A 20,898-nucleotide genomic window follows, 5' to 3' on the forward strand; every position below is an offset into this window, starting at 1 on the left:
AAAAGCAAATACTGTATGCTAACACATATATATGGAATCTAAAAAAAAAAGGTTATAAAGAACTTAGGGGCAGGACAGGAATAAAGACGCAGACACAGAAAATGGACTTGAGGACATGGGGTGGAGGAAGGGCAAGCTGGGACTAAGTGAGAGAGTGTCATGGACATATATACACTACCAAATGTAAAATAGATAGCTAGTAGGAAGGAGCTGCATAGTACAGGGAGATCAGCTTGGTGCTTTGTGACCACCTAGGGGGGTGGGATAGGGAGGAAGGGAGGGAGACGCAAGAGGGAGGAGATCTGGGGATATATGTATATGTATAGCTGAGTCACTCTGTTATAAAACAGAAACTAACACACCATTGTAAAGCAATTATACTGCAATAAAGATGTTAAAAAATGATAAATGGATCAATCAACCAAGAAGATACAGCAATGTTAAATGTGTATGAACCAAACAAGAGAACTGCAAAAACTGATAGAACTCAAATGAGAAATACACAATTACAGTTGAAAAATTCAAAACTCCTCTCTCAACAGTTGACAGAACTAGCCAGAAAATCAGCAAGGATAAATAAAAACTGAACAACGCCATCAACCAACAGAACCTAATCAAAATTTATAGAAAACCCACTCAACAACAGCAGAATACACATTCTGTTCAAGTGCCCAAGGAACATATACCAAGACAGACCATATTCTGGGCCACAGAACAAACCTCAACAAATGTAAAATAACTGAAATCACACGGAATATGTTCTCAAACTACAATGGAATAAAACTAGAAATCAATAATGGAAAGAAAACCAGAAAATATCCAAACACTTGGAAACTAAGCAACACAATTCTAAATAATCCATAGGCCAAAGAGGAAATCCCAGGGAAAAATTTTTTTAATACACTGAATTAAATGAAAATGAAAATACAACAGCTCAAAATTTATGGAACACAGCTAATGAAGTGCTAAGAGGGAAATCTGTAACACTAAATGTATAAATTACAAAAGAGAAAATTCTCAAATCAAATCATCTAAGCTTCTATCTCAAGAACCTAGAAAAAGAGCCAAATAGACCCAAAGCAAGCATGAGGAAAGAAATAATAAAATAGAAAATAGGAAAAAAAACAATAAAACAAAGAGCAGGCTCTGTGAAAAGATCAATGAAATTAACAAGGAAGACTGATAAAGAAAAAGAGAAGATACAAATGATCAATATGAGGACTGAAACAGAAAATATCACTACAAAGCCTACAGACATCAAAAGGATAGTAAGGGAATACTATAAGCATTCGACACACCAATTTGATAACCTGAGTGAAATGGACCACTTCGTCATAAAACACAAACCACCATAATTCACCCATTATGAAACATTATTTGAATAGCTCTATAACTATTAAGAAAATTGAATTTAAGACTTATTAAATAGCTGAAGTAATCAAAACTATATGGTACTGGCAGAGGGACAGACACATAGATCGATGGAACAGATACAGAGCCCAGAAAAAGATCCAGATAAACATGCCTAACCGATTTTTTTTTTAATGCAAAAGCAATTCAGTACAGAAAAAAAAAAGGAAAAACTGAAAAATTAAACTTTGAAAAAATTTTAAATGCTTGATCTGCAAAAGACTGTTAAGAGGACGAAAAGACAAGCTAAGACTGGGAGAAGGTATTTGCAAACTACGTATCTGACAAAGGACTAATATCTGGAATATATAAAGAACTCTCAAACTCAACAGTTTAAGACAAACTATTTCCTTAGAAAATAGGCAAAAGACATGAACAGACATTTCACCCAAGATGATACACAGATGACAAATAAGCACATAAAACTATTTTCAACATCATTAGCCACTAGGAAAATGCAAATTAAAACCACAATGAGATATCATTACACAACTATCAGAATGGCTAAAATATTAATAAAAAATAGAGATGACACCAAATGCCGATAAGGATGCAGAAAAACTGGATCACTCACACAATGCTGGTGGGAATGTAAAATGGTACACTATTCTGGAAAACAGTTTGTCTCTTAATAAGCATGCAACTTCTATGCACTACCACATGACTCAGTAATTGCACTCCTGGGCATTTATCTCAGAGAAATGAAGACTTTTTTGTTCACACAAAAGCCTGTACATGAAGGTTTACAGCAGCTTTATTTATAACAGCCAAAACCTAGAAACAACTCAGATGTCCTTCAAATGAGTGACTGATCAAACTGTGGTACAGCCATACCATGGAATATAATTCAGCAATAAAAAAGAATAAACAATTGATACATCCAACAACTTGGATAAATCTCCAGAGAATTATGCTGAGTAAAAAATGCCAATCACAAAAGGTTACATACTATATGATTCCATTCATATAACATACTCAAAATGAGAAAATTATATTAATGGAGAACACACTAGTTGTTGCCAGAGATTAAGGAGGAGTTAGGGCAGGAGGGAACTATAAAAGGCAACATGAGGAGTCTTTATGGTGATAGGACTGTTATATATCTTAATTGCATCAATATCCATATCCTGTTGTGATACTGTATTATAGCTTTGCAACATGGAACACTGTGGGGAAGCAGGTGTGCTCTCTTATGACTCCACATGAGTCTAATTATCTCAAAATAAAAAGTTTAATAAGAAAACAACTTTATACATTCATTTTATCTGCAACTTACATTATAAACAATAAATATACACACTATATGCACAAATATACAAAGAGAGAATAAATTAAAGCAAGTGCTGCAAAATGTTAACAATTGGTGATTCTAGGTGTACCAGTTTCTCAACTTTTCTGCAAGTCTGAAGGTTTTCAAAATAAAACACTGAAGGAAAAGTAATAGTCTCTAGTTTCTTCAGACTTCCTCTGATCTCCTATTTTATGTTTTTTTTTACGTCATGCCACGTGGCTTGCAGGATGTTAGTTTCCTGACCAGGGATCGAATCCGTGCCTCCTGCAGTGGAAGCGTGGAGTCCTAACCACTGGACCACCAGGGAATTCCCTCATTTCCTATTTTATTTTATTATTTATTTAAAAATTTTTTTTTTTTTTTTTTTTTTTTTTTTTTTTTGCTGTACACGGGCCTCTCACTGTTGTGGTCTCTCCCGTTGCGGAACACAGGCTCTGGACGCGCAGGCTCAGCAGCCATGGCTCACAGGCCCAGCCACTCTGCGGCATGTGGGATCTTCCCAGACCGGGGCACGAACCCGTGTCCCCTGCATCAGCAGGCAGACTCTCAACCACTGTGCCACCAGCGAAGCCCTGATTTCCTATTTTAAATGCTCCATATCAAGAGTATATCTGGCTGAACGCTGTGATTCCATAAGTACCCATGGCCTGGAGGAAAAGGCCACAAACCACGTAGTAGTGCCTTTGAGGTCTGATCTGATGGAGATGAAAAAATATCCTGACAATTGGAGATAGAGCATGTTATATGGTAAAATGTAATCACTTAGTTTTTACGTGGGAAAAACAACATTATTATCACTCTGCTCAGCATATTGGAAAGCATGCAGTTTCATGCCTGTCAATATGAAGGAAATTGGTTTTTTGGTTTTCTTTATTAAAGCATGAATTTGTTTATTTTTCTCAAGTTAAAAGGTCACCTGGGTGACACTGCACCACCATGAGGCAACTCTAAAAACTACTTTTAGCTGTTCTGAGAAAGGTAACAGAGGTGTGCCTAACTATAGGCAAGAGCACTGGTTCTGGAGTCGCCTGGGTTCAAGTCACTGACTGGCTGCAAGAACTGTCTGGGCCTCAGTGAAAAATGGTGATAATAATAGGATTAGTGTGGGGCTTTCTTTGAGGATTTAATGGTACAAGGAAAGCAAAGGGCTTAGCACAAAGCAAGAGCTCAACACGTTTTTGCATTCTTATTAGAATTTAAAATTATTTCATTAAGGCAAAACAGCTAAAAGTATATTTTATAAGAACAATCATTCAGGAAATTATTTTAAAGTTAACATTTACCTCACACTGTTTTAGAATCATGATATAATGCATATAAAAGTTATTAAATTATAACTTTATAGCATTATAAAATCATGTAAATATAGGAATTTTGCTTAGAGACAGTGGAATGAATATGACACTGAAAATCAGAAGACTCAGAGTTCTGACTTTACCACTTACTGGCAATGTGACCTCAGGATAGTACTGAAACTGTCTCAGATTTCTCCTTTTCAAAAATAAGGATATATATACCCTGTGTGAAAGGACTGTAGAGATTAAAGTAGAAAATCTACCTAAGGATATTTCATAAAATTAAAGTACTTGTGACATCAACGAATACAAGCTTTCACATTTCCTGCATGAAATGTCATTAATTAAATTCAATCTGTCAAATTTTACAGGAAAAATTTCTGAAGCTAATATAAATGATTAAGAAAAATTAGGGGATTGAAAAAAAAATGCTGTTGGGACTTCTCCGGCGGCCCAGTGGTTAAGACTCTGAGCTCCCAATGCAGGGGGCCCAGGTTCGATCCTTGGTCAGGGAACTAGATCCCACATGCCGCAACTAAGAGACAGCATGCTGCAACTTTAAAGATCCTGCGTGCTGCAACTAAGACCTGGAGCAGCCAAATAAATAAATAAATATATTTTAAAATGTGGCCACTGAAACTAAAATTTCTAATATGTCTTTACATAAAAGTCAAATGCATATATTTAAAATATTTCCCAGGACTTCCCTGGTGGTCCAATGCAGGGGCCACAGGTTCAATCCCTGGTCAGGAAAGTAAGATCCTGCATGCCGCACAGCGTGGTCAAAAAAAGGTGTATATGTATTTTATATATATACTTATTTCCCTAAAGACTTCTACCGAGTTTTAGGTAGCCTTTTATTTGCAGTCCTGAATCTTTCTAATGTTTTTCTATGCAAGTCAGAGGAATGTGTCACTTATAAAAGTTAGGTCAAAATGCCTTGCTCTAACGTGTTTTAGCAAAGACATTCTTGAATCTGGGTAATTGGCATGGTTACCTCTCCCTTCCGTAACATATCTGTGCTTCCTCTGTTCTTGGAAATGGGAGTACGTATCTCCCTATCACTCAGGTACAAAAGCTCCTCCCTCCTAAAGTCTCAGATCTATTCTGTCTTTGAGTCCTAGTGAGGCTTCCTTCTCAGCATCCTTTCTTTTCCTATCCCTACTGCCATTACCATTAGCTTAGGCTTTCATTACCTTCTGCCTCTCACCTGATTTCCTTGCTTCTAGTCTCTCTGCTCTGACAATCCATCCTACTCATCAGTGCTAAATTAAATATCCTAAAATCCTGCTTTTGCTGTTCCCTCTTCAAAGCCTTTCCCCAAAGTACAAAATCCTCAACCTGGAGTAAAAGCAGAGCCTGGAAGCTGAATAATAAGTCACCAGAATATCTAGAAGTATAGTCTTTACTGCCATAGGCTGAGGACCTGCCACCAATGAAGCCCCAGCACAGGAGAGGGCTAACACTGAGTTCACTGGGATCTATGTCCGTTCAAAAGGGTCACAAAGCTAACAGAGGCTCAAATTTTAAAAAGGGGCAAAGAACTCAGACATTATTTTTATTTATTTAGAGTGCACAAGAAATTTTTAGAATTGATACCTGAAACAAGCAATAATGGGAAAGTGTTTCTTAAAATCGGAGAGAACCTACCTGGTAAAGGCAGGCTGCTGTTCCAAGGAAAAATGCAACAATGTAATTAAAATCCTCACCATCACTCTGCAAAAACAAAATAAAAATTACTTTTTTTTTTCCGGTGCTAGCCCATTTCCAAAAACAATCCATTGGGATAGGATATGACAACATTTATGCACAAATGGTCAAAATTTTCAAAAGTGGCATATAAAAATTCTCAAGAGTCCTAAAATAGAAACATAAAATACATTGTAAGAACCAGGGAGTGTGAGGTAGAGGAAGGCTACCAGTCTTCCTCTATGTCTGGGCCTCCCCATCAATTAAATCTTATCCAAGAGAAGATGAAAGCCAATGGAAACAAATTTCCATGTAAAGTAAAAGGCGTCTCTTCTTGGTACTAAAGAAACCAAATAAAAATCTACAACACCCCAGGGACTTCCCTGGTATCGCAGTGGTTTAAGAATCCGCCTGCCAGTGCAGGGGACATGGGTTTGATCCCTGGTCCGGGAAGATCCCGGAGCAACTAAGCCCATGTGCCACAACTACTGAGCCTGCGCTCTAGAGCCTGTGGGCCACAACTATTGAGCCCACGTGCCACAACTACTGAAGCCTGCGTGCCTACAGCCCGTGCTCCACAACAAGAGAAGCCACTGCGATGAGAAGCCCATGCACCGCAATGAAGAGTAGTCCCCGCTCGCCACAGCTAGAGAAAGCCTGCATGCAGCAACGGAGACCCAACACAGCCAAAAATAAATAATTATTTTTTTTAAAGTACAACACCCCAGTGGCCTATAAAGTTAAGCCTGCTTGCTAGGATTACTATTTGGCTCAAATAAATATTGACAGACTTTACCATCTAGTAAGCACATTAATGAACTGTCCAATAAAGTCTCTGGCATGATTTTAAAAAAAGACAACCAAAACTGAAAAGCTATTGTCCACTAGAGTGTGCTAAATCCCAATGAGGAAATTCAGTTATACATGCTATGCTAGAAAAAAAACCACCCAGAGGAAAAACAGAGATAGATTATTCATAGAATATTTCTTTTAAAAGAAAACTAATAGAGACATGTAACAAACCCTTTTTTTCTATTCCTTTTTGATTCCTGTTAAATATCTATATTTATCATTTCTTTCAATGTTTTTATGAAGTAGAACATAAAGCCCAGGCAGGAGCATCAAATTTCTTTCTTCTAGGTAGAAACATTAAATTTGGACCTTATTTTAGGAAAAAGTCTCTTTATACAATAAAAATTTCCAGAAGACATGGGAGTGTCTCTCACGACCATGTCTTCAGGAAATAATATAAAGAGAAAATTGCTTTTCCATTTGCTATTGGACAACAGAAGTGCCTGTAAGGCAGAGGGAGAGGGGCTTATCCTAGTGATCTGTCTGGGATGGTTAGGCCAGTTCAATCCAAGAGGCAGGGAAGGTCAACACAAAACCCTTCTACTTTAATAATTCTAAGACTTTTAAATAAGTTCTGCTTGATTGTTTTTTCTTCAGTCCATTAAATGATCTTTTTTGATTATAAAAGTCCATGTTCATTGTAGAGAATCTGAAACAGAATGTTACAAAGAAGAAACTCGTATAGTCCATAATATTACAACTTTGGGAGAATTACTGTTAACCATTTAGGTACTTCCTTCCAATCCTTTCTGTACAAAAATATATGTACATTAAAAAAATGGAATCATACTTTTACGTACTGCTTTCTAGTACTTCACACTATATCATAAACATGTCCTCAAGATACTAAATATTTCTCAACTACTTAATTTGTAATACTTATATAACCTTTAATTGTGGGACTGTATAATAATTTAATTACTGTCTTACAATTGAATACTGTATTTTCCCTAAATTTACACTATCACTTTATAACTCTCTTAATTGCCTTTGGGACACTTAAAAGCATGTTTCTGGACTCAATCAGATCTGGGTTCAAATCTTTACTTATCAGCTGTATGATCATGGACTATTTATTTAACTTCAATTCCCTTTTTTGAAAATAAAAGTTGTAGAGATTCAATGAAATAACATTGGCAAAAATACAGAACAGTAACTGACACACAGTAAGTATTCAAAAACATTCTCTAACTTGTCTTTCCCAGAGGTTACTGTCTACATCAGTCATCAGATAATTGGGATTACCTTTCAATATTGTTTAAATCTCTAATGTACTGGCCTTGTCTTCTCAATGAGATCCTAACCTTCCTTAGGGCAGAAACGAAATCTTACTACTTGCATGAAACTGTGCACATAGTAGGAATTCAACAAATGCGTGTCTAATTGAGTTCAGCTTTGAAAAATCTTTATTTCCCCTTGCTAAAGAGAATATCTATAAACATATTCTTCCATTCAATAAATAGTCATTCATTAAACACTTATGGGCCAAGTACTGTGTTACTAGACCAAGGACAGAAAACAAGTCAACACCAACTCAAGAAGCTCAACTCTAACCAGGAAGGCAGATACAAAGAGCAACAATTCCCACCTGAAGTGGTAACTGGTGGGATAGGAGTGTGTACAGGGTACTAAGGGAGCCTACTGGAGACACATTTAATTCTACCTGGAGAAAAAAAAGGATCAGGGAAGGTTTGGCACAGAAAATGAAGCTTAATTTGCATCTTGAAGGATGGACTAGTTAGTAGACAAGGTAGGAAGAGAATTCCAGGCAAAGGGAGTAGCTTGTGCAGTTTCAGGAAGGAAGAGGCTAGGATGACTCCAAGGTCGCCTATTCAGGCAACATTTAAATGATACCATTCACCAAGTTGGGGATATAGGAGGAAAAGTAGGTCTGAGAGCAGAAAAAACTTGAGTTCATTTTGGACAAGGTATTTTAGAGTTGCTAGTGACATATCCAAATAATTATGTTTAGTAGACATTTAAGTCACCTTCAGGGAACAGTTTAATCTAGAACTCTAGTTTAGTTGTCATATATTTAAATAGTAGTTAAATGAAATAAAGGGCTATGACAACTGAATGCAAAGCTTAATTCTTGATTGGCTGATAGACTGGAGAGAGAAAAAAGTATATAAAAAGGATATTCAGGGTCAATTTTGAATTGTGAAATTTGAATATAGATTTTATATTAGCTACTACTGCACTGATCTTCAATGTCTTTGGTGTAAGAATGATATTGTGATTATGCAGGAGAATGTCCTAGTCCTTAAGACAGACATATTGAATAATTTTGGAATAAAATGTCATAATACCTACAATTTTACTTTCCAATGATTCAGAAAAAAAAAGAAAATAAAGAGATAAAGGAAGAAAGAAAGGTAGGTATGTATACAGGTAGATGTTAACTGTATTGGTTGTTTTTTTAAACTTTTCTGTAAGTTTGAATTCTTTCAAAATAAAATGTTGTGTGGTGGGGGAAAACAGGGATACAAATGAAAATAAAGATGCTATGCAGGGCTTCCCTGGTGGCGCAGTGGTTGAGAGTCCGCCTGCCGATGCAGGGGACACGGGTTCATGCCCTGGTGCGGGAAGATCCCACATGCTGCAGAGCGGCTGGGCCCGTGAGCCATAGCCGCTAGCCTGCGGGTCTGGAGCCTGTTCTCCGCAACGGGAGAGGCCACAACAGTGAGAGGCCTGCGTACTGCAAAAAAAAAAAAAAAAAAAAAAAATGCTATGAAGTCACTAAAAAGAATATATACTGCTATGAAATGATCTACACATTGTCAGGTGGAAAAAGATGCAAATCACTATGAACAGTATACTGCCATTTATAAAGGAATAATTTTTAAAGAATAATTATATAAGTAAATATAGAAATACATATGTATTAGCATATGCACATAATCGCTCTAGAAGGATACACCAGTGGTTGACTGGGGAGGAGAAATGGGAAGAAAATTACTTACTGTGAAAATTAAAGGCTTTGAAATTTACCATCTACACATTTTACTGTGTGTATGCATGACTGGGGATATTTGTGGATATACATGTATTAACTCTTTAAGTTATGAAAATATCCAAGGAGAAGGTATAGAGTTAGAAGAATATAAAGCCCAGGACATGACCCAAACGCTACTATTTAAAGGACAGGTGGAGGAAGAAAGTTTACCAAATAAACTGAGGAACAAGAAGAGATAGGAAAAAAATACAACAGGGGAAAATTGTTTCACAGAACTGAAGGAATGAAATAATGTCAGGAAGAATAAAGTAATGCATCAAACTATTAATTATGATCTGTTTCATTTGCTTCTAAGTTTTCTAAAATAAACATTATTTTTAAATTTAAACGATTTATTTTCAAAAGGAAGAACTGAACAGTGTGTGAGATGAGACAGAGAAGACACATCAAACAAGGCCTCAATTGTGGCTGCAATATTTGGCAACTAGAAGGATACTGGTGAACTTAATGGTCAATGTTTGAAAGAATTATGAGGGCGGAAAGAGATCACAGTAAACTAAGAGAACAGAGGTAAGGGAACGGGGGCAACAGGAATAGTCTATGCTTTCAAAGTATTACAAGGGAACATGCATCAAGGGGTTTTTTTAGGGTTTTTTGTTCGTTTTTTAAAGATCAGCAGGCTATAACATATTTATGAGCGAAGAGAACAGAGCCAGTAGAGAGGAAGCGGATGAAAAACAGATAAATAGCTAGAGGTTGAGGAAACATTGGGCAGAAGTTTAGAGAATGGACAGAAGTGGGAGTGGGGTGGGTGCAGGGCGAACACGAGAAGGGATAAAGGTGGGGCGGGGAAGGAAGGGCTGAGGTAAGAAGTTCAAATTTTTAAAAATCACACTCACCTTCAGAGGATGCTAGATTACCAACATTGCTTGAAAAATAACAAATAAAGGGAAAGAATTTTTTTTAAGGTGAGGATAAAGAGGTAAGCAGAAGCTTCATATAATAGCCATACAAATGTATTAGAATGATACTATCTAAATGTTTGTAATAATTGGGAAAAATTCACTTTTTAATCTTAGGTGAAAAAGAGGACACAAAGTTACATAATGGATATGATATGTATATATATGGTATATATTAATAAAATAAGAAAATTTGGGATTTTTCTTTTCTTCTTTATACATTTTCCCCCAAATTTTTAACAATGAGCATAGAACTCATGAAAAATACATTTATTTTTTTAGAAGAAAGCAAGGAATGCATCTTAGCATAGATATTATGCTACTAAACAAATCCAAACTTCCAGTGAGCTTTAATAGGTATGTAATTTCTTTAAAAGGTAGTAACAAATCTACTGGAAATAAAGAACTCAAGGAATAAAAGCAAGTTGATTACTTTTAGTTGTAGTATCCATTACAAACAATTTTAGAATCAGAGAGTCTTAGCACCTTAGTACTGAAGTGGTCCTTGAGCCTATGTAGTCTAAAACTTTCCTCTTGCAGAACAGGAAAATGAGATCCAAGAAGGTAAAATAACCAATCCAAGGTCACAAAGTTAGTTAACTGGCAGATGGGATCCAGGTATTCTGACTTCCAGGTCAGCATTTCTACTGCTGTATCAGAATACTCAAATTTTTTCCTAATGTACCACATGTGAATTACTTCTAGGTTGGCATCAGCTTAATTAAGATCATTGCTTCAAGGCTGATCCTTAAAGGAACACAGGAAAAATAAACCCAATGTGATAAAAGCTCATACATTTGTGAGGTGTCAATTCACAATAAACTTACTAACATCTCTAAACTCAGAACAAAGTATGGAAATGAGTGAAAATAATCTAATTTACACATTATTGTGAACACCCAGTCAAATTTACGAACTTAATAAAAAAAAACTGTATTCATCCTAAACCTCCTCAGTCTGAACTCAAGATACCAAAGAAAAACTTCAGTACTACACATTTTAATAAATCCCTCCTTATCACCCTAAAAGGCAGTTATTAATCTAGAAGAAACAAATTTGTGCTGAATCTTCAAACGTTATACAGGAATGTTGGTTCATGTGGGTTCTGAAATTTAAATGTGCCTCAGGCACCAAGCTACATACTAGAAGATAAACGTGGCAAACATTTTTAGCATTCGAGAGGAGTATTTAGAATTCACAGCCTTAAGAAAGCAAACTTTAAATCAATATATTGCTCACACTCAGGAAATACACTACACATTTTCAGCTAGATCCCTAAATAAATCCTTTGCTCTTAAATCAAGTATTAAAGAAATGTTGAAGCCAATTAATTTAGGTACTGTCTTTCCGCCTCCTCTATCACCACCATGATCTATCTGAGTTAACACCAATACAGGTAACTTGAGAACAGATAAAAGTTTAAGCCCCATGTCCTGGATTTTGCATTCAAGTCTACACAGCAGACTACCTCAAAAAGATCTACTTTGCTGACCAAAAATTATCTATAGCACCTCTAGAGATTATTCCTAACACAAAGTAGGATGATGAACCAGAGAGAAGGCTAAGAGTATGTCTTAAGTTCAATGTCTGTAGTGAGAATAAAAAGAACCTTTTAACCAGTACAAGTCATGAACAATGATAAAATAGGTGCTAATGCAGGACAGTTAAAAGGGAGAGAATCCAGGTCCCTAATTTTGTGTATATTTCTTTCAGGTTAATTCAAGCTATAAAGAATGTACTCACTGAAATTAATCTAGTTTGCACCCCTAATCCTATCCTGCTAAGATGTCTAAGTTTATCACAGTGCCCTCTGCATTCTGACATTCAGCTCCATTTGTTTGCCTATGGTCCATTCCATCTTTTGGGACATGGAATCCAACACTACATAGTACTCCCTCGTTATTCTCATAACAAGACAAGGAAACATATATCCAAGCACCAGTCACTTACCAGAACATTCTCTCTATGCAGATGTAAAATCCCCAATAACTGGAACAATGGGATCTCTACTTTTGGTCCAGTGAATTTCCAAAAGCAGTATTTCTCATTTAGGTGAGAGGATCAGAATTTGCTGGAAAATACCTTAAAACTACCTATGAGTGACAAAGTACCTGTGGACTACATTCCCCAAACTTTGCATTCTTGTTTCCTCACTGCTCTCTTAAAGCATCACTATTTTAGGAACCTCAACTGTTGATGAGTTGATGAGTGTATGTGGGTTATGGCAGAACAAAGATTTAAAACAATGCTAAGAGAACAACATAACCAGGTGTCCCTAGTTCCCAGATAGCTAAAAATCCCATATGGACCAGTTTACAGTTCCCTGGGTCAAGTGAGAAAGCAGTGTTATTGGGGTGAATTTAGTCTAGGACAGTGAAAAAGAAAGAATTCCATATCAACCATCAGAAAGACACATCTTCAAAGATACAAGCATCCAGAGAGTGCCCAAATTATAAATGATCTACTACTTTTACTATGAAAAAGACCACTCTAACCTTTTCCCCATTCATAATGTACCCCATGCTGCTTTCACGCCCTACCACCACAGTTTTACGGAACTATTTAAAACAAACAAACAAACAAAAAAACCCTTGAAGCTTCTAGAGAAATTGTAGACTCTAAGACAGAGGTAAGAAGCGTGTGTGTGTGTGTGTGTGTGTGTATGTGTGTGTGAATAGACTGCTATCTTTAGAGCAGTTTTAGGTTTACAGAAAATGAAGCAGATAGTACAGAGTTCCCATATAACCATTCTTTCCCCTACCCAGTTTCCTCTATCATTAACATCTTGCATTAAGGGGGTACAACTGATGAGCCAATAGTGACATACTATTATTAATTAAAGTCCACGGTTTACATTAGGGCTCACTCTTTGTGTTGTACATTCTATCAGTTTTGACAAATGTATAATGACATAACCACTATTACAGTAATGTACAGAACAGATTCACTGCCCTAAAAATCTCATGCTCCTACTATTTATCCCTTCTTCTCTCCCTCCAAATCTTTTCATTTACTGTCTTTAGAGTTTTGCCTTTTTCAAAATGTCATACAGTTGGAATCATATAGTATACAGTTTTTTCAAACCGGCTTCTTTCATTAAGCAATATGAACTTAAAGTTTAGCCATGTCTTTTTCTGGCTGGATAGCTCACTTCTTTTTATATATTACTGAATAATATTCCATTGTATGGATTGCTGAAGTTTGTTTATCCATTCACTTTTTTTTTTTTAATGATGGATTTATTTGGGTGTATTTTGCCTCTTTTTTTTTTTTTTTTTTTTTTGGCCATGCCACACGGTGTGTGGGACCTTAGTTCCCCGACCAGGGATTGAACCCACGCCCCCTACATTGGAAGCACAGTCTTAACCACTGGACCATCAGGGAAGTCCCGATCCATTCACCTTTTGAAGGGCATCTTAATTGCATCCAGCTTTTTGAAATTACAAATAAAGCTGATATAAACATTCATGCACAAGTGTTTGTGTGGATGTAAGTTTTCTACTCATTTGGGTATAAAATAACTAGAAGCATGACTGCTAGATCATATAAGTCTACGTTCAGCTTTGTGTGAAACAGCCAAACTGTCTTCCAAAGTGACTGTACCATTGATTTCCCATCAGCAATGAATGAGAGTTCCTATTGTTCCATTTCCTCATCAGCATTTGGTATTGTCAGTTTTTTGGATTTTGCCATTCTAACAGATGTTTAGCAGTATGTTACTGTTTCAATGTTCATTTTCTTAATGACATATGATGTTGAGCATCTTTGTATATGCTGATTTGCCTCTTGTATATCTACTTTGTTAAGGTGTCTGTTCAGTTCTTTAGCCCATTTTTTAATTGGGTTGTTTGCTTTCTTCAGTTTTAGAGTTCTTTGTATTTTAGATACAAGCCCTTGTCAGATGTGTTTTGCAAATATTTTAATATTTTCTTCTAGCTTATGGCTTATCTTTTTCATTCCCTTAAAAATGTCCTTTGCAGTTTTAAAATTGAGTCCAACTTACCAATTTTTTCTCTCATGGATCATGCTTTTGGTATTGATCTAAAAATTCATCACCACACCCATGGTCACCTAGGTTTTCTCCTGTTACCTTTTATAAGTTTTATAGTTTTGTGTTTTACATTTAGGTCTGTGATCCATTTTGAGTTAACTTTTTTGTAAAAGGTGTAAGATCTGTGTCTAGCTTTTTTTTTTTTTTACATGTGGATGTGCAGCTGTCCAGCACCATTCATTGAAAAGAAAATTTTCTCCACTGAATTGTTTTTGTTGCTTTGTCAAAGATCAGTTGATTATATTTGTGTGGGCCTATTTCTAGGCTCTCTATTCTGTTCCATTGACTAAATTATTTGTCTATTCTTTTGCCAGTAGCACACTGTCTTAATTATAGCTTAACAATAAGTCTTGAGATTGGATAGCATCAGTCCTCTGACTTTGTTTTCTTCAGCACTGTGTTGGTTATTCTGGGTCTTTTGCCTTTCCATATAAACTTTAAAATCACTTTGTCAATATCCACAAAATAAATTGCTGGGATTTTGATTGGGATTGTGTTGAATGTACAGATCAAGTTGAGAAGAACCAACATCCTAAAAATTTTGAGTCTTCCTATCCATGAACATAGTAGAACTTCTTTTATATCTTTTATCAGAATTTTATGGTTTCCCTATATAGATCTTCTATGTATTTTGCTAGATTTATTCTTAAGTGTCTCATTTGGAGGGTGGTGCCAATATAAATGGAACTGTAATTTTAATTTCAAATTTCAATTGTTCCTTGCTGATATATATGAAAGCAATTGACATTTATGTGTTAACTTTGGATCCTGTGGCCTTGCTACAATCACTTATTAGTTCTAGGAGTTTGTTGATTCTTTAGGATTTTCTATATACTCATGCCATCTATGAATAAAGGCAGCTGTATTTCCTCCTTCCCAAACTGTATACGTTTTGTTTTCTTTGTCTTATTGCATTAACTAGGTCTTCCAGTGTTGAATAGGAGTGGTGATAGGGGACATCCTTGTCTTGTTCTCGATCTTAGGAAGAAAACATCTACTTGCTCATCATTTATGATGTTACCTGTAGAGTTTCTGTAGATATTCCTTATCAAGTTGAGGAAGTTCCCCTTTATTCCTAGTTTGCTGTCATGATTTTGTCAAATGCTTTTTTGAAAAAAAATTAATTTTATTTAATTTTGGCTGCATTGGGTCTTCATTGCTGCACGCGGGCCTTCTCCAGTTGCAGCGAGCGGGGGCCACTCCTTGGTGCGGCGCGCAGGCCTCTCACTGCGGTGGCCTCTCACTGCGGAGCACGGGCTCCAGGAGCATGGGCTCCAGGAGCATGGGCCTCAGTAGCTGTGGCATGTGGACTCCAGAGCACAGGCTCAGTAGTTGTGGCGCATGAACTTAGTTGCTCTGCAGCATGTGGGAATCCTCCTGGACCAAGGCCCGAACCCGTGTCCCCTGCATTGGCAGGCGGATTCTTAACCACTGTGCCACCAGGGAATCCCCCAAATGCTTTTTCTGACAAAAAAGCATGATATGACCATATGATTTTTCTTCTTTAGCCTATTGATGTGATAGATTGTATTAATTGATTTTCAAATGTTCAATCAGCCTTGCAAAACTGGAATAAAAGTTGTAGCGTATAATACCTTTTATACATTGTTGGATTCAATGTGCTAATATTTTGTTGAGGGTTTTTGCATCTATGTTCATGAGAGATACTGGTGTGTAACGCTGTCTTTTTAAAATATAAGTAGGCTGAGAAATCTCAGAGCTATCAGTCAGTTACACATAAGCGGTAGCTTAATCAGATTACTATTCTTCTGAAAACCTCAACTGTGATGAGGCAAAGACATTACTGATCAGAGGGAGAACATGAAACACTTAGGAATCAAGGCAGGCATTAGTCAGGGGTAGCAGCTCAAAAGCCATGAAAATCTGTAGTTTAATTAATCTGTAGTTTAACTACTAAGCAAGTAGTCTTGCTTAGTTTTTAAAAAAATTTATTTTACTGAAGTATAGTTGATTTACAATGTTGCATTAATTTCTGCTGTACATCTAATGATTCAGATATACATATACATACATTTAAAAAATACTCTTTTCCATTATGGTTTATCACAGGACATTGAATATAGTTCCCTGTGCTATACAGGAGGACCTTGTTGTTCATCTGTTCTATACTACTTGCTTAGTTTTGAAGTTGTGAATCAGAGGAAAGAATCAGTCCAGGAAGAGGAGGGATAGGATATGAGTGCCTGAAAAAATTGTGAAATATGACAGCCTTGCCTGAATTTTAACTTAAAAATCATGAGGACTAAACCCCAGGTTCTGCAACTTATGTACTGTCTTCTAAGTCAGGGATGGTAAGGCTCTCCTTTCCTCTACCCAGGCCTGCTCCCTTCCTTTATTAGTTTGCCAATTTCAAACAACCAGAGGATTATTTTAACAACAAAATTTTAACCTCACAGAGCCACCTTCATAATTTTTGAGAACTCTAAATACTAATTATACCATTATTTATTAAGATGTCATAAAGGTGACTTTTATTAAAATTAATTTCTTTTAAAAGGAAATTTTCATCTCTACCATTAATAGAAACTAGTATCCCTTACCAAACACAGACACTATACATTAATATACATTAAATATATAACTCTTAAAGTTAAAAATGTTTATCTCTCTACCACCTAAAGTCATATATTGTGTAACCAGGTGTAAATGTGTCCTATAGTTAGAGAAATACTCATCAAATCCATCTTTCTCCTTCATTTTATAAGCAATAAAACTGAGGACCAGAAAGTAAGGTGAGCTACTCAAGGTCACTGAGCTAATCAGTAGCTCAGCTGGAGCCAACCCTCTCTCTCGCTCTCTCTTCCACAAACAAAAATCAACTCTTCACACTCCTATGCTGTTCTTTCCACTACATCAAGTTTTTTTTTAAAAAAAAGGCAAGAGAGGATCTTATTTATTAGTATTTTCAGTCAGCAGTCTCCAAATTGCCTTTATTTCTTTTTGGCAGGTTGTTTAACTAGCTCGAAATTGAAATCCTGCTGGAATAAAGCTAACTGGCTAAGGAACAGGGGCAGGAATGACAAGAGACAGTAGCCAGCTGTCCTGTGCCTGAAAGGGAAGATGGGCTTTACCTGCAGGCCCAGGATGTTCAGGAGAGGAATTCGGAAGTCATGAGAAGACCCCCAACCCCCTGGAGGCAAAGCTCAGCTGCCTGGAACCTGTGATGTCCTCTGCTATTGGCTTCATATGGCTGAGGACGTTCAGAGGGTACTCAAAATGGCACTATCTTGAGTATTCCCCCAAACTAACAGCTATTTAAAAACAGAATAGAAGGTGTCTTGATTGGGTGTTTACAAATGATATTCTTGGCTTAATACTGGCCAAAAAAGAGAACTAATTTACAACGTGGAAGTGTCAAAAAAATCTTCAGGGAAAGTGAGTAGAAACAGGGAAAGGAAGGCTGAGATGTGCTTAACTTTAAGAAAGGGAGTTTCAAAAGTTTACAAAAAGAATAAGAGAAAAAGTATACTCTGATAGCTTTAGTCTCTGGAAGAAACTCCTCTGGAAAACAAAATAGTTGGCAATATCAGAAGAAATTAGTGATTTCACAGGCAGCCACCAGTAAAAAAGGAAAAGGAGCAGATAACTAGGTAAGAATACCCAGCGGTAGGAAAAAAAACCTGCCCATGAATGCCCTCTTCTTTCTTCTACTCCTCTCTGTCCACTCAGATCCTTCTAGGTCCTGCTCACCCCTCCCAGAGTTTCCCTCACCACAGAGCTTCCTTCTCCTATCCTCACACTGACCACTCCTCTTTCAGACTTTCTGTACTTGACATTTGTTTGTGGACTTCTTTGCTTCCCCATTTCAACTCTAGGGTCTGAGACTACAGGGCCCTCGTCACACATATCTTGGTGTCCCCAGAATACCTCTAAACAGTACCTCCTGGGAGAGTGGATAATAAATAAATATGTGTTAGTTAGGTCAAAGAAGTCAACTAGAAATCAGTGTTTTTAGAAGAAGGGGAAACTAGAGTAGGTATAAAGAATACAAAGTCTGAGCATGCATTTTAAGTTGTACTAATACCCAAATCAATTTAAATCAATTGTGTAACAAGTAGAATCAAAAGGCATAGTCACTTGAAATTACAAAAATAGCACAGTACCTGCAGGAGGCTTTCTATGGCATGAAAGCCTCGAATTAAATTCAGAGCTGCGCATAAAAGACTAAGGATAAATGCCACAATCCCTGACAGAGTTGCTGGTTCCAGTCGCTGGTGAGCTGGAAAATAAAAGAAATGATTAGGAATAAACATCAATATCTCACGTCAATACCTACAAATATGTAAAATGAAATTCACTGCTCAATTTGAAGGGGTCAAATACTGATGAATCTTCATAAAATTATTTAATAATGCACCTTAGAAATTAAATATTGCAAAAAAATGCAAAATGTCTGAAATGACAGCTTCATTCCCCTGAACTCAAATTAACTTCTTTTTCTCTACACTTTTAACAAAGACACCTAATTTGCATTTGGGGTATACAGTGCTAAGGTGTCCTCATATCTGGAAGTAAATCATATAGGAAAAACCCTTATGCCTAAATATGTCTACCATTTACAAGTAGCTGCAAATATTTGCAAAGGTGAGTCTGTTCAGAAATTCACTGCATAATTCCTACTTTTTCTGAAAATGCTTAGAAAACATTTTTAAGGACAAACATAGCTTGCTTTTAAGCAAAGCTCTTCCTTATTTGGGTTCCAGGTCTATAAATACCACAGGATATATGTGAAAGCTCATCTATAATCACCGATCTGAACTCTACAGTAAAATGGATTCTTATAGTTATGAGGTTCCTGGTCTCTGAAGACCACTGGAAAGTAAAAAAGCTAAAACAACAGTTGAAGAAGTTGCAGCATAAGATTTTTAGAGATACAATAGCTCCCCTTCATCATCTTGCGGTCAACAGAATTAACTATAGAGTCTAAATGAAAACACAGAACTAAATACATAATCATCTAGACCTCAAAAGGGAGAGAGAGAGAGAAAGAGAGGACAACAGAACTACATTTAGATCATTTTATTTAAATCACTGAAGTGTAAAAGCCCTAACAATGAAGTTAATGAGGTGGAACATTAATATAAAGAAGGGCTTAAATCTCTGCAACTTATATTCAGCCATTACAGCAAAAAGCTTCCCTAAACAATTCATAAAAATACGAAAACCCACATGTCACAAAAAAGTATTCATTCCTCAGGTTCAGCAGAATATCCACCTAATACAGGATGAGTTTTCTTAAATTTCTTCTGTGCCGGAGCTGACTGCTTGGTCTCCCAATCAATTTCCTTGAGATTTTAATATGAAAACAAAAAACTAAATGCCTTTGTAAAGTACTGATACCAAATTCCCTATCACTACAGAAAAAAATCTTGCAATTTAAAAATCTATCCAGCTGGTCTACCAATTAGTCATGTTTTACATCCCTCCCTCCATGCTTCCCCACTCCCTCTGAGTAGTAAGGGGAAACTGGGCTCTAAGTAAAAAAGAGATCCTTAACAAGGGCCTCAAGCATAAAGCCACTTGATAAGTAAATAGATTATAGAAATAATAATTCTAAAGTATACAAAGCAAGTTTACCTTACAAAAAAACCAAACAATATTCTGTATTGTAAGTAAGATCCACAGCCTTGGGCTTCCCTGGTGGCGCAGTGGTTGAGAGTCTGCCTGCCGATGCAGGGGACACGGGTTCGTGCCCGGGTCCGGGAAGATCCCACATGCAGCGGAGTGGCTGGGCCCGTGTGCCATGGCCGCTGAGCCTGCATGTCCAGAGCCTGTGCTCCGCAATGGAAGAGGCCATAACAGTGAGAGGCCCGCATACCGCAAAAAAAAAAAAAAAAAGAAAGAAAAGAACCATAGCCTTTTCTAAAACTTTTTTTTATGAGAATTCAGATAGCACTCCATCCTTCTCATTCTTTTTAATATAACTTGGAAGTTAACCATAGTTTTAATTTACATTTTCATTACAATTAATGCAGTTATCATGAGTTTTTTAAACATACTTATTTATAGTATATATATTATATTTGTGTGTATGGTATAATGTCACTCATATGTATATAAACACACATACATGCATACATAGAAACAGACAAAAACTGAACAGATATACATCACGATGTAAAACACTATTACAATAAAGCTGCAATAAACAGTTTCAAAAACTTTTTCATACCAGAAACTGAGATATGAATAACATATAACACTGTGTAGTTTAAGGTGTATGATGTGTTGATTTGATACATTTGTATATTACAATATGACCATCATAGTGTTAGCTAACACCTCTATCATGTCACATAATTATAATTTTTGTTTTGTTTTTTAACATCTTTATTAGAGTATAACTGCTTTACAATGATGTGTCAGTTTCT

The 20,898-nt window shown here is 36.5% G+C and overlaps 1 protein-coding gene across 2 annotated transcripts in view; it reads right to left on the reverse strand.

Annotated features, from left to right (window-relative positions):
- Positions 1–20,898, reverse strand: part of SEC22A (SEC22 homolog A, vesicle trafficking protein) — an 80,002-nt gene that overhangs the window by 16,216 nt on the left and 42,888 nt on the right. For both annotated transcript variants that reach the window (XM_059064412.2, XM_067034437.1), the window contains 2 exons: positions 18,631–18,746; positions 5,647–5,712 (listed from right to left, as the gene is read on the reverse strand). In XM_059064412.2, coding sequence (XP_058920395.1) covers positions 5,647–5,712; positions 18,631–18,746 — 182 coding nt within the window. The remainder of the gene's footprint in view (positions 1–5,646; positions 5,713–18,630; positions 18,747–20,898) is intronic.

The sequence above is a fragment of the Kogia breviceps genome, chromosome 5 (genome assembly GCF_026419965.1).
Source record: "Kogia breviceps isolate mKogBre1 chromosome 5, mKogBre1 haplotype 1, whole genome shotgun sequence".
Taxonomy (NCBI): domain Eukaryota; kingdom Metazoa; phylum Chordata; class Mammalia; order Artiodactyla; family Physeteridae; genus Kogia; species Kogia breviceps.